The 15,779-nt window shown below is 41.2% G+C and overlaps 1 protein-coding gene across 1 annotated transcript in view; it reads left to right on the top strand.

Annotated features, from left to right (window-relative positions):
* The window catches only part of KATNIP (katanin interacting protein), a gene marked incomplete at its 5' end in the record, with an annotated part of 198,564 nt that overhangs the window by 122,135 nt on the left and 60,650 nt on the right, over positions 1-15,779 (top strand). Inside the window, 2 exon segments of the mRNA XM_082261741.1 lie at positions 3,416-3,610; positions 4,653-4,790. Coding sequence (XP_082117867.1) covers positions 3,416-3,610; positions 4,653-4,790 — 333 coding nt within the window.

The raw sequence follows: 15,779 nt of genomic DNA, 5'->3' as shown, positions 1-15,779 counted from the left end.
TGAATGAAAGAGAAATGGGATTTTTTACTTACCATAAAATAAATTTTTTGATGTTCATTGATGGACACAGCACCCACCCCTCTGTGAAGTTGGCTTTCTTCTGACACTGTTTGTAACAAAACTGAATTCCCTATAGCTGAGAGTAGGAGTATACCCCCTGGGACTGCCACATAGGCGTAGTCAAGCTTTTTTCCTGCCTAGTGTCCTACTCCTGTAGGGGGCAGTATAACCCAATGGTCAAGAAGATGAAGAAGCTGTGTCCTTCTTCAATGACCATCAGAGAAATGGATTTTACGGTAAGTCAAAATTCCATTATTTTATATGGATGCGTTACACACAGAGTGATATATTTCAAGCATTTCTTTCTTTTAACCACTTAAGCCCCGGAGGATTTTCCTGCTAAAAGACCAGGGGGTATTTTGCGATTCGGCACTGCGTGACTTTAACGGACAATTGCGCGGTTGTGCGACGCTGTACCTAAACGAATTTGACGTCCTTTTTTTCCCACAAACAGAGCTTTCTTTTGGTGGTATTTGATCACCTGTGCGATTTTTTGATCACGCGCTATAAACAAAAAAAGAGCGACAATTTTGCAAAAATAGCAATATTTTTCACATTTTTTTATATGAAATTCCCCCCAAAAAAAATGTAAAAATCAAAATTTTTTAACATTTTCGGCCAATTTGTTTTATCCTACCTATGTTTGGTAAAAAAAATCGCAAAAAGCGTATTTTGATTGGTTTGCGCAAAAGTTATCGCGTTTACTAACAAAGGGAAAGATTTTTGTCATTTTTGTTGTTTTTTATTTTAACGCGTAATGGCGGCTATCTGCGATTTTTTTTGCGGTACTGCGACATTGCGGCGGACAGATCGGACCCTTGACTGACATTTTTGACACTTTTGGGGTTACCAGTGACATTTCTACAGTAATCAGTGCTATACATATGCACTGTTACTGTAAAAATACACTGGCAGTGAAGGGGTTAACTTTATTTGGGAGGGAGGGGCTGTGTGTGTCCCTAGGGGCGTGATTCTTACTGTGATTGGCTGTGGCTCTAGCTGTAAGGACACTGATCAACGGATCTACATACTAGATCCGAGTAATCAGTGTCTTTACAGCGATGAGAATGACAGGCAGCTTGTTTACACAAGCTGCCTGACATTCTCCCTCTTCCCCCGACGATCGCCGAGTGGCCGGCGGACATCGGGTCCGCTGGTCACACGCGCGGGGGGGGTGCGTGACCGCGCGGGAGCGGGAGCGCGCCTCCGCGGGCGCGCGCTCGCTCCCCAGACCCTCCCAGGCTAGTGACGTTAATTAACGTCACTCTGCCTGGCAGGGGCTGACCGCCGCAGTAAATCTACTTGCGGCGGTCGGCAAGCAGTTAAAGTTGATTATTACGGCTTGCAGCTAGTGAAAACCCAAAATTCAGTATCTCAGAAAATTAGAATATTACATAAGACCAATAAAAAAAGGGTTTTCAATACAGAAATGTTGGCTTACTGAAAAGTATGTCCATGTACAGTATAGTATGCTCTCAATACTTGGTCAGGGCTCCTTTTACATTAATTACTGCATCAGTGCGGGGTGTCATGGAGGCAATCAGCCTGTGGCACTGCTGAGGTGTTATGGAAGCTCAGGTTGCTTTGATAGTAACTTTCAGCTCGCCTGCATTGTTGGGTCTAGTGTCTCTCATCTTCCTCTTGACAATACCCCACAGATTCTCTATGGGGTTTAGGTCAAGCGAGTTTGCTGGTCAATTAAGCACAGTGATACCATGATCATTAACCACTTTACCACCGGAGGATTTTGCTGTCCTACGTCCAGGTCACTTTTTGTGATTCGGCACTGTGCGACTTTAACTGCCATATGCGCGGTCATGCAACGCCATACCCAAACGAAATTTACGTCCTTTTTTTCCCACAAACAGAGCTTACTTTTGGTGGTATTTAATCACCTCTGCACTTTTTATTCTTTGCGATTAAAAAAAAAGCAACAATTTTGAAAAAATAACAATATTTTTCTACTTTGACAGTTAAAAAATATCCAATATATTCAATTTTTGTCATATATTTAGGCCAAAATGTATATCTGGGGCATGGTTACTAAGATAATCTAGAAAGTTTCAGCCCCCAGCAACCTCTCTAGATGTTTATCCAAGACTATAAAATCTATTTTAGTGTGGGTGGAATAAAACAAATACAAGGGAATGCATGAGTGTCTAATACACTTTTTAGAATACCTACATAGCAAGCATAATGGGGTGTCAGGTCTGCTCCTTTGTGATTAACAGCAGGCAGTGGGCGCAAATCTTTAGCCAGTTGACAGCTTGCTATAGAATGCACCCATTGCCTGATGTCATTTACATGGTGAAAACAGACCTGATTTTGAGCTAGTGTCTCCGCTTCCCCAAAAGGCTCCCCCCACTGCAGAATCTTTGGTTGCTAGGAGGCTGTTTGCTAGTAAAGCTGACAGCGTCCTTAACAACCAATGACAGAGAGAGAGTAGCGGCAATAAATATGTCACTCTGCTACACATCATACAGAAAAAGGCAATTTGCCTGTCTCTGTATGCCAAGTTAGAGTAGATCTTAATTTACAGGTTTGTTAGCTTCGTAGTAGGGTTCAATATTGATTTGGCCCACCCTTTGCAGCTATAGCAGTTTCAACTCTTCTAAGAAGACTGTTCACAAGGTTTAAGAGTGTGCCTATGGGAATGTTTGACCATTCTTCCAGAATCACATTTGTGAGTTCAGGCACTGATATTGGAGAGATGGCCTGGCTCGCAATCTCTGCTCTAATTCATCTCAAAGGTGTTCCATCGGTCAGGACTCTGTGTGGGCCAGTCAATATCATCCACCCCAAACTCGCTTATCCATGTCTTTAGGGAATTTGCTTTGTGCACTGGTTCAAATCATTTGGTGGAAGGGGGATTATGGTGTGGGCTTGTGTTTTGGGGATTGGGCTTGGCCCCTTAGTTCCAGTGAAATAAACTCTTAAAGCATCAACATACCAAGACATTTTGGACAATTTCATGCTCCCAACTTTGTAGGAACAAGTTGGGGTTGGCTCTTTCTGTTCCAACATGACTGCAGATCGGTGCACTAAGAAAGGTCTTTAAAGACATGGATGAGTGAAATTGGGGTGGAGAAACTTAACTGGGCTGCACAGAGTCCTGACCTCAACCAGAACACCTTTGGTAAATTAGAGCGCAAACTGCGAGCTGCTTCTGCTCTGCTATATGAATTATGCTCTCGATAAGAAAAATTTAATGATGGAGTTTTTCCAAAGGCAACATACAGAATATTTGCTTTTTTTTAAATAAATTCTCTGAAATAATTTGGCTATGTCAAATGCAATATAATAGCTGTGTGTGTGTAATTCTTATCTCCCTTTTTTTTTTGTTTAATTTTTTTAGTCAACCGTAAAAAATGATATATATATTACAGTTGAAATTTTATCTAATTGGGGAAATCCCCATTTTGTGGGTTTGACTGAAGTCCAGTTCTTTGATATGAAGAATCAGAAAATATATGTGTCCCCTCTTGATGTAGACATAAGGAATGCTGATTTTCCTGGAGATCTTCAATGTTTGGTCAATGGAAAAGTTAAGGTGAGCGCTGGAAATTTTCCATTCTTTTTGGTAAATATACTTTAGACCACAACTTGGAAGGTGATGGGGAATTGTTCTAGATTAGTTGCTGACTGTTCTAGGGAAAGTCCAGATTCTTGGTATTGACCAACAGCTACATACAATCCCCATTTTTACTGCATGTTATATTAAAGCAGATCTTCACTGTATCTGAACAACACAAATTAAAACTGCTATTTAATTAATTTTTAGTATTCAAAGCAAGTCGCCTATCCATCCATGTCTCCATGCATTATTTTGTTGAGAAATCACTTTGAAAAACACCACCTAGCATCTCTGGTCCATAACAAAAAAAAACATATATTTACCCAAAACATCACACAATGGTTAGATAATAAGCTAGAATTGACACAAGCCTAATCTCATCATAAGAACCTGCAACAGCCAACAAACAGAAACAATAGGTGACTTAAATAACTCAATTAACAATGGGAATTTACACCTAGGGGGTACACATTGAGAGAGACGTATTTAACAGAAAGACACCTAACCCCTTAATAAACAGACTATAGCAGGAGACCCCAGTATCAGGTTGCTTTGAGCTGATCATATTAACATCTGCTCTGAGTATCCCAGTCTAAAGCAGTCATCGCTGGTTTGGGCAAAGAGATCCCAAATATGTATATGGGTCCTCCAGTTCCCAGAGTCTGTGTGTTTAAGGGGAAACATGGACTTGAATCCAAAGCAAGATAAGGGTCCCCCCAGGCACACACCTCCCAAAAAGTCGTGTTCCCTTAAAAGCCAGGGCCCATAGTCAGGAGGCAAAAGGCCACCCTGCATCCCCCCCCCCACCCATAAAAAACCCTGACCTGGTTGGGTCTGTCACAAGAATTTATTGTAATTCATTGTTTTGTGATCTTTGGTCTATGGATTTGAAGCTGTAATATTTATCTCACATATTTCTAGTATATCCTAATGATAAATGTATAAATGTTACTCCTTTTTTCTGTGTGAAAAAAAAGATCTAATGTAAAAGATTTTGCTTTGTAATTGTCCCCTTCAGACCACAAAGGAACATTTCATGTGGATGTGCCCTTTCCATCCTCCTGTGCAGCTTTACTTTGTTATCCGAAATCCTACGCGGTCATGTGATTTTGACATATGCAAGGTGAAGATCTGGAATTATAACAAGATGCTTAGTGTAAGTAGCAGCAGCACATGATGGTATGTGCTCACTCCCTCTCCCCTTGTATTGTGTTGTATTTTAATAATCTGCAAGATATAAAGCACAAGGTAAGTCACTGTGTAGAAAGACTTGTCTTTATTTACAACAAGTAATGTTTAGTATACCTATTTCTGTGTTAAAGAGGCTATTAGTTAACCACTGAAACAATTGCAATATTGTAAATGAGAAGCTGTCATAATGATGTCATCATTTTGTTTTTTTCTTAAGGGGGGAGGGGGCTAGTTAAAAATATTTTCAGTTAAGATTTGCACACCTTTTACCTGGAATTTATGTGAATAGTGGTAATTTTTTATTCATTTTTTGTTTTAAATAGACCCCTCAGAGAAGTCTATCCATTTTGCTACATGCACAGGCAAAACACATGTAGGTGTATATTTATTAAACTGAGATGTTTCCTTTCTTTACACATTGCTGCACTTCACAGTGTATAAAGCTCTCAGAGGAGAGCCAATTGTTTTACATTTGTACTTCTCTTCTCTGACTGAGAAGTGAATGAAATACACTGCAAATGGCCACTATGTGTAGTGTTAGTGAGGTTTGAGCCCATGATCTCGAGAGATAAGGGGCTCAAATACTCTTGAATGAAAAATAAAATATAAAAGATGATAAAATGAGAGTTAAAAAGTGAAATTAAAGTTAAAGAGGAACTGCAGTCTGCTTACATAGTTTGTAATAAAAACATCTTTGCCAATCTGAAGCTTCCCTCCAACCACTTTGCGTATAATTCTATATGTACTGTGATTCTGTACTTGCCAATTATGCTGCATAAATCTCCCTCCACTTAGTCTGGCTGCAGCCATTTTAACTGTGGGCAGCTGAAGCTGCTGACTGTTCACTTCCTGGATTGACACAGACACACACACAAATATATACACACACGTATACAGACAGACAGAGACACAGACAGATACACTCGCACCCCTGCTTGCCTGCACATTTGTCCTCTCTTGATGAATACACATGGATCTCTGCAGTCTATTTTTATCTCCGCCCTCATCCAGCCCCCTCAAGCTCTAAAGCTCTCCTATGACTCACCCCTTCTCTCTTGCTGACAGACTCTCACAGTTAGATAGAGAGCTGTGTATGATGTCATTAGCCTAGGGTCTAGGCCAGGGGTCTTCAAACTATGGCCCTCCAGTTGTTCAGTAACTACAATTCCCATCATGTCTGTGAATGTCCGAGTTTTACAAAACCTCATGGGGTGTGTAGTTCTGCAGCAGCTGGAGGGCCGTAGTTTGAAGATCCCTGGTCTAGGCTAATTACCAAACAAGAAAGAGGAAGTGGGCTGTATAAGGTATTTTCTGGCAGAAAAAAAAATGTTTTACTATCTCAAGTTAAAACAAGGGCAGGGGATTTAATAGATGGAAAGATAAAAAAATGACTGAAGAGCCGCTATAATAAAGGTCCTATGTTAGAGGAATCAATAATTAATAAGTGTGTTTTAATTTATGTCAAGACATTTTTGTAAAACTTGTAACTAAGTGTATTTACTGTAGTTAGTCAAAAAATACACTCGGCTGCAAGTGTTACAGAAATGTCCTGATATAAACAAGAACATAATTATTTATGAATGGTTCCTTGCAAGTGTGTGTGTTTGTATGTGTTTATATACAGGGTTTTTTTTTCAGCGGTAATGAAGGGAAACACAGCTCCATTCCCTTTAGCACTGTATGTATGTAATGGCAAGGGGCGCTGGGATACATTGGAGAATCTATTGATGCTAGCTGTTGGGGATCTATTGTAGCTGAAAGGGGTCTAAATTTGGGAGGGTCTGTTGTTGCTTGTGGGGGATCTATTGTTGCTGGGGGATCTACTGTTGAGGGAGGGGCATCTACTGTTGAGGGAGGGGCATCTACTGTTGAGTGTGGGGTCTATTGTTGCTGGCTGCTGAATGATCTATTAATGTTGGCTGCTAGGAGATATAATATTGTTGCTGAAGTGAATCTTTTGTTTTCGGAGGGCATATATTGTTGCTGGGGGATCTATTGTTGGTGGCGGGGTCTGTAATTGCTGGATGCATCTATTTTACTGCTTTTCTTATTATAATTAACAAATTCCATACAAATTACCTGGCACCAAAAGAAAAGATTTTGTATTCTCTAAAAGAGGTGGTACTGGGAGGTTGCTAGGGGTGGTACTAAATAGATGTGCTCACAGCTGAGTAGGGGGCAGAGACCAGGGGTGACTCGGAAAGGGGGAGATACCTGCACCTATTATCTGAGAAAAAAAAGCCCTGTGTGTGTGTGTGTGTGTGTGTGTGTATGTATGTATGTGTATATATATATATATATATATATATATATATATATATATATATATATATATATACAGTGCCTTGCAAAAGTATTCGGCCCCCTTGAACTTTGCAACCTTTTGCCACATTTCAGGCTTCAAACATAAAGATATAAAACTAATTTTTTGTGAAGAATCAACAAGTGGGACACAATCATGAAGTGGAACGAAATTTATTGGATATTTCAAACTTTTTTAACAAATAAAAAACTGAAAAATTGGGCGTGCAAACTTTTTCAGCCCCCTTAAGTTAATACTTTGTAGCGCCACCTTTTGCTGCGATTACAGCTGTAAGTCGCTTGGGGTATGTCTCTATCAGTTTTGCACATCGAGAGACTGAAATTTTTGTCCATTCCTCCTTGCAAAACAGCTCGAGCTCAGTGAGGTTGGATGGAGAGCTTTTGTGAACAGCAGTTTTCAGTTCTTTCCACAGATTCTCGATTGGATTCAGGTCTGGACTTTGACTTGGCCATTCCAACACCTGGATATGTTTATTTGTGAACCATTCCATTGTAGATTTTGCTTTATGTTTTGGATCATTGTCTTGTTGGAAGACAAATCTCCGTCCCAGTTTTAGGTCTTTTGCAGACTCCATCAGGTTTTCTTCCAGAATGGTCCTGTATTTGGCTCCATCCATCTTCCCATCAATTTTAACCATATTCCCTGTCCCTGCTGAAGAAAAGCAGGCCCAAACCATGATGCTGCCACCACCATGTTTGACAGTGGGGATGGTGTGTTCAGGGTGATGAGCTGTGTTGCTTTTACACCAAACATAATGTTTTGCATTGTTGACAAAAAGTTTGATTTTGGTTTCATCTGACCAGAGCACCTTCTTCCACATGTTTGGTGTGTCTGCCAGGTGGCTTGTGGCAAACTTTAAACGACATTTATTATGGATATCTTTAAGAAATGGCTTTCTTCTTGCCACTCTTCCATAAAGGCCAGATTTGTGCAGTATACGACTGATTGTTGTCCTATGGACAGAGTCTCCCACCTCAGCTGTAGATCTCTGCAGTTTATCCAGAGTGATCATGGGCCTCTCGGCTGCATCTCTGATCAGTCTTCTCCTTGTATGAGCTGAACGTTTAGAGGGAGGGCCAGGTCTTCGTAGATTTGCAGTGCTCTGATACTCCTTCCATTTCAATATTATTGCTTGCACAGTGCTCCTTGGGATGTTTAAAGCTTGGGAAATCTTTTTGTATCCAAATCCGGCTTTAAACTTCTCCACAACAGTATCTCCGACCTGCCTGGTGTGTTCCTTGTTCTTCATGATGCTCTCTGCGCTTTAAACGGACCTCTGAGACTATCACAGTGCAGGTGCATTTATACGGAGACTTGATTACACACAGGTGGATTCTATTTATCATCATTAGTCATTTAGGTCAACATTGGATCATTCAGAGATCCTCACTGAACTTCTGGAGAGAGTTTGCTGCACTGAAAGTAAAGGGGCTGAATAATTTTGCACGCCCAATTTTTCAGTTTTTTAATTTGTTAACAAAGTTTGAAATATCCAATAAATTTCGTTCCACTTCATGATTGTGTCCCACTTGTTGATTCTTCACAAAAAATTACAGTTTTATATCTTTATGTTTGAAGCCTGAAATGTGGCAAAAGGTCGTAAAGTTCAAGGGGGTCACATACTTTCGCAAGGCACTGTATGTGTATATATATATATATATATATATATATATATATATATATATATATATATATATATAATATACTGTGTGTATATATATATATATATATATATATATATATATATATATATATATATATATATATATATATATATATATATAAAGTGTGTGTGTGTGTGATATATATATATATATATATATATATATATATATATATATATATATATACATATACATATACATATACATATACATACACACACACACACACACACACACACTGATGGTACATTATTGTGGTATACAGATGTGAGTCAGGCACTTTGGGATAGACCAGCCCTATATATATGTATCCCAGTGGAAAAAGAGGGCAAAGAAATTAATCTCACCCCACACAACGCGGGCCTTTAAATGGTATCTCCCAAAGAGTATGTAGTAGTAGTAGTACAAAAATCGAATTTAAAATGTACAAAAATATATTTATTAAACATACAATGTTGTATACTGTACATAGCCGTACTGTATCTAGAGCCAACAAAGAAAAAAAGGGGGCCTTTAGAACATTATACATACAGTGACATCAATAGTGTATAACAGATATAGGTATGAAAAAATGCCAACATGTTTTGCGGTGTAAGTATTCTGCTTCTTCAGGGCTTCTGTTGTCCGCAAATACTTCACAGATGTCTGCTATATACATGTGAAAGTGTAGAAAGAGAATAAAAATACAAAGTATATTTACAAAAGCACTATACGTAAAGATGCAGTATATATGGGAAGAAAGAGAAGAAAAAAAAAACAAGTTATAAAAAAATAATTTATATATATATATATATATATATATATATATATTGTGAGGGATTAACTCGGTGGTAGGCGTAGATGACCCCTTGGGGGGTGCGTTTTCACAGAGAGATAGCCAAAAATTGCTTGCAAACAACAGTTTGGTTTATTAATGGTGTTTTCTTCACCAGACTGCATGCAGCAAAAACATCCAAAATAAAATAAAACAGAAAATAAATCCTTGCCTCTGTGGGCGGCTACCTTCTCACTCTGGAACCTACCTAAGAGTCTGTCTCCAACCTACTGTTGGGCAGACTTTCTTGTCCTACAGCGGACACTCAATAGTCCATTTATAATATCTTCACAGGGGATAACAGTCCTTTATTTCTTTCACACAGAAACAGTTCGTCTTCTCACCTTTGAGACGTCTTCACACTTGGTTACCCTCCCTGGTACACATTACTCCGGGGGGTCTTCTCCCAGGCCCACACATCCTGTCGGGAGGCACACGTCTGACTGTCCTCCTTCTCCCAGCCCACATGGCTTCAGGAGACAGCTTCCGGAGGCAGCCATCCTCAGACTTCCTTTGGACAATTATAGAAGCCTTAACTCCCTCATTCTGAATAGCTGAAGGCCTTTCAACTTCTTTACACCTTCCTGCTGCCTTCTGCAGCCGACACCCTATAGTAACTGGTGAATTGTATCTCCGATCTGTGACAACACTCACAGATTTAGCTGACTTCCTGTCACATTTACTTGACGTCCTGTTACATATCCCCCCCCCTTGTCTCAAACCTGGGGTTGGGACACAGTTTTCCAGGCACGCATGTGTCTGGCATTGCTCTTGACTCTCACTGATAAGCCTCTCAGTATCTTCCCTAGTAATGTTCAGTCCATTCAATTCTCTGTCTGCTTCAGCTGCCAGAGATACATCCTTCTGAGCAATCTGCTCGGCTCTCTTCATCAGCCATTGTCCTCCATGCCGACATGAATTTACAACTGCCAACCTCTGTTGAAAGGCCTGCAGGAGTGGCTCTCTCTCCAAGTCCGTCAGCTTGTCCACATACACTTGTTTTGGCTGATCCTCTCCATCTTCATTTAGCCAACTCTCTGTATTTTCAAGCTTCAGGATGAAACTGTTTCTGTCATCTTCACTGACAGATTTCTCATATACATATTCCTCAACTGCATTTTTGGCATCATTTAGCTCCTTCTCAAGTTTGTCCTGCATACAAGTTTGTCCTATCCGCCATGGGGGACCGTGATCCATAGGCAACTCAATTGTGCTAGTCTTAATGTCTTCAACATTCTTGAGTCGCCTCTCTCTGCAATTCATAAAGGTTTTCCACAAAACTTTGAGAACCTTTGCTTCACTAAGCTTTGTTCCAAGTAGGGACTCTTAACGTCCCTCTGTGACTGGAGTTGCCTCTCCATACAGCTGTACACAATCATTGACTCTTTGTGTCTTGAGCTTAGCTTGCTCTAAGATGCTGTGCAGAGGATTTTCCATTTGCGACAACAGGCTGCCACACATTTCTTCAAAGTGACCCCTGTTCCTTTTTCCAGAGACATCAATATCATTCACCAAACATTTCATATTCAGAGGCAGATCTGAAGCATTTGCACTCATCCACTTCTTAAACTTTTCGCCCTCCTGAGCGAGTCGCAATAAAGGCCTATTATTTGATTTGATATCCAGTTTATATTTCTTGCCCAACTCTTCACAGAAGTAGCCAACCAGAACATCATCAACTTTCCTTCCACCAACATAGGGGTCAAAGGCAACAATACAGTCTATTACAGGTTTCTTCAATGCACTTTCTGCTGAACTATTTGACCACTCAAGGTCACCTCCTTCCTTTTCTTTATCTGAACTCCACATGGAATGTATCTCAAGATCACGATCAAACTTCTGCCACTTATCTTTCACCAGTTCCATTTTGGAAATATTCCCTGAAAGGCACTTATTCATTTGCTTCACGTTTTCACCAACAGCCTTAGTTTTCTCAACTAGGTGGTGTTTGCTTTTTTCTCCCAGCTTTATACCACGTGCTTTAGTTTTCTCCGCTTTCGTTTTCTCCACTAGGTTTTCAGCTTGAACTGAGAAATCACCACATTTCTTACCCAGCTCCTTTTGTTTGCTGAAGTTCTAATGGTACATTTTCCAATGCTTGAAGTTTTTGAAGGAACTGTTTATTCCAGAGGGGTGATTCAAACAACATGTCATCACATTTCTGATGCTCACTCAGGACAGACCCCAAAACACTGATCCTTTTAAAACTTGCATCAGGCACACTATCCCGTCTTTGGGAAAGATCCTTTGTCGCCTGTAATTCCTCTTCAAGTTCTTCCAACTGAGTCTTCATCTCTTCTACTTGCTGTTCTAAGGCTCGCTTAGACTTTTCTAGCTCCTGAACGTTTTTCTCAACATCATCCTTGGAGCTGACCAACTCTTCCATCTCTGTAGACAGCTGTTTGTTAACTCTTTCTAGTTCAACCTTACACTCTAGAGCTTCCTCCAAGCAGCGAGCCAAGAACAGGGCTTTGCTCTCTTTCTCCCGAGCCTCTGCTTTTGCACGGTCACGTTCTTCTGCATATTTTGCAGACACCGTCTTCTCCTCACCAAGCATCTGACCAAACTTCTTTTGCTTCTTCTCCAGGTTGGACACAATCTGATTCTGGTGATCCAGATTCACACTCAGTTCATCCAATTCCTGCTGAAGTCTTGTCTTGGTCTTCTCAAGCTTGTCATAAGCAGCTGTTTTTTTCTCATAGCGTTGATTAGCAACTTCAAGGTCTTTCTGCAGTTTCTTTTTCACAACTTCAACACTCTCTAATGAATAAACGCTTTCTTCCATGCATTTTTTCATATCCGCTATCTTAGCTTGCAATGTTGCGACTTGCTCGGATAGGTTTTTCTTTGCTTCCTCCTCCTCTTTAAATTGTTCCAGGAAGCCATTTTTCTCATCTTCCATTTGTTTGAGCTTTGTGCTAAAACTCAGCCTTTGACACCTCTCTTCCTATAAGAGTTCCTGCATGTCTTGCAGCTGCGATTCCAAGATAGAGAAATCCTTGGCAATTTTTCTAGATTTGCTGTCTGCTTGAGAAAGCTGATTTGTAACATTGTCCAGCTCAACCTGCAGTCGGTTTGCCTTCTCTGACAGCTTAGCACACACTCGGTCACCTTCTGACACCTTGACTTGCGATTCCTGCAGCTGTGCCTCTACTTTTTTCCTCTTGTGTTCCGAATCTCCTTTTCCCTGCATAAGAGCTTGCACCTCATTGGCTAGCTTTTGGGAATGAGACTGTAATTCTGCCACACAGGCTTCTTTCTCCTTTAACTGCTGCTGGACACGTTGGACTTCATCTTTCCCACTTTCACAGTCCATACGCAATTCATCTACCCACTTCTCAAAGTGGTGAGCTCACACATAGTACTCAGTAATTTAGCCTCTCTTTCACTTTTCTCCTTGTCGCTGAGCGACAATGTCGTTTTCAGAGCGACATTCTGTTCCTGCGCCCCCTGCAGGTCTATTTTGGTAGCTTCAAAAGACTGAAGACTTTTTTCCAGCTGATTACGCAACTCCAACATATCAGCCATACTTTGCTTCTGCAAAGTCTGAATTTCACTTTCCTTTTCCATGAGGATGGTATCTTTCTCCATTATAGTCTCTCTGCGTTTGTGCAACTCGGAAAAAAGAAGAGCAGTGGATTCTTCCCACTGGAACACCTGAGCCTGCACGTTTCTATGCTCCATCCTAAGCAACTCCAAAGGCTTGTTCCTTTTCTTCCATTTCCCGTTGCAAGGCATCCAACTCAGTCCTGCACACATACTCGGTTTTCTCCAAACCGATTTCCTCCATTGGCTGCTGGCGTCTCTGTTTCCAGCCTGCCATGCTCTCTTGGTGAGCCTTTTGTTGAGCTGCAAAGCTCTGCTGGTTCAGCATCTCCCCCATTTTGGGTTTACTTTTCATCTGAGAACACTGCGTCTCCATAGCAGTTTCATTTGCCCCAGTGTTGCTAGGGACAACAACCTTTCTCTTTAGCCGATTCTTTTCAGGCATGGATGGGGCTGGTTCAGACGGTAACATCCCCTCCATCCATAGAATCCGGTCCCTCATTTCAGCGATCCTTGCATCTTTCAGGCGTTTCGATCGCCCCATCTTTAGTCACTCCACAAAAAAAATGTTTCAAAGTCCAGAAAAACTTTTAAGACCACTGTCTCTTTAATAACTTAGTAGTTTTTCTCTCTCTTGCAGGATTTCCTTTCCTGTACACACAGTTTGTGCAGTCCCTTGCACCAGACACAGTTCATCAAAAATTTTGAGACCGCTGTCTCTTTAAAACACTTTTTTTCTCTTTCAGGATCTTCTCTCCTGCACACATAGATTGTGCAATCTCGTGCACCAGACAAAGTTCATCAAACATATGCACTTCCTTGCAGAGATCTCTGCTTCTGCCCACTGCATACCTCCACCATATGTGAGGGATTAGCTCGGTGGTAGGCGTAGATGACCCCTTGGGGGGTGCGTTTTCACAGAGAGATAGCCAAAAAGTGCTTGCAAACAACAGTTTGGTTTATTAATGGTGTTTTCTTCACCAGACTGCATGCAGCAAAAACATCCAAAATAAAATAAAACAGAAAATAAATCCTTGCCTCTGTGGGCGGCTACCTTCTCACTCTGGAACCTACCTAAGAGTCGGTCTCCAACCTACTGTTGGGCAGACTTTCTTGTCCTACAGCGGACACTCAATAGTCCATTTATAATATCTTCACAGGGAAAAACAGTCCTTTATTTCTTTCACACAGAAACAGTTCGTCTTCTCACCTTTGAGACGTCTTCACACTTGGTTACCCTCCCTGGTACACATTACTCCGGGGGGTCTTCTCCCAGGCCCACACATCCTGTCGGGAGGCACACGTCTGACTGTCCTACTTCTCCCAGCCCACATGGCTTCCGGAGGCAGCCATCCTCAGACTTCCTTTGGACAATTATAGAAGCCTTAACTCCCTCATTCTGAACAGCTGAAGGCCTTTTAACTTCTTTACACCTTCCTGCTGCCTTCTGCAGCCGACACCCTATAGTAACTGGTGAATTGTATCTCCGATCTGTGACAACACTCACAGATTTAGCTGACTTCCTGTCACATTTACTTGACGTCCTGTTACAATATATATATATATATATATATATATATATATATATATATATATATATATATGAAAATACCTACCACAAAAGGAAACAAGTAAGTGTTGTCGGATATGTTCCAGTTAGGGGGAAACCAAACAGTAGATGCATCAGGCACTGCGGGTTGGTAAAATTTCAGTACTTATCCAAGAGTAAATTGGGACTACCAGCTCTGAGACAAGCAATCTATCACATTCCACTATAGATACATATGAAAAAGAAAAAAGAGAAATATGGAAAAAAACATATAAAATGGGTCAGATCAAAGACTGTTAAAAAATCTAAAAATAGGGTCTACCCACCTATTATAAGGAAGATGGTCTACTGTCTTACCATCACCAAAAGTGGACAATCGTATCTTCAAAGTCCCATGTCAAAAGGTAGCTATGTTCAAATGAGGACCCCACAGCAAGATGCCTGGGTCTCCCGAGACCCCACCAAATTGACATTGATTGCCCCGTACAAAGGCCACCCCTTATGAGGCCAAAAGGGGGGCGGTCTTGAGGTGGGCTTAGCGGGAGCTCTCTTGTTAGATTAAAAAAATACCAGCTGATTTCACCTGAATACTTACCCATAGTAGCCTAGGCCAGTGTTTCTCAACTCCGGTCTCAGGGCACACTAACAGGCCATGTTTGCGAGAAAACTGAAATACATCACAGGTGATATCATTTGCTGCTCAGTGATTGCAGTATTCTAGTCTGCATCTCCCCAAGGTAATACTTAAAATCTGGCCTGTTAGTGTGTCCTGAGGACCGGAGTTGAGAAACACTGGCCTAGGCTGTGGGAGGCAAAAAGAGGCGAGTGGAGTAAAGGCGATGGCCGGCTCCACATGGAGAATACCTTCTGGCCGAAAGACGCTGACGCCTGGAAATTAAGTCAGTTCCTGTTCCCCGGGCGGAAGGGATGTTGGAACGTGATGGGATGTAAACATCCGTCAGTCACCCAGCGGAGATATCCGGGCCGTCGTCAATGTCTCTCAAACAAGAGGAGGTGACGCCCGGCCCAAATAAAAAAAGACAACAAAAAGGAGGCGT

Source organism: Pelophylax lessonae (genome assembly GCF_965119305.1).
Source record: "Pelophylax lessonae genome assembly, chromosome: 6".
NCBI lineage: Eukaryota > Metazoa > Chordata > Amphibia > Anura > Ranidae > Pelophylax > Pelophylax lessonae.
Note: the sequence above shows the minus strand (reverse complement) of the source record. Positions and strands in the feature narration are given on the sequence as shown.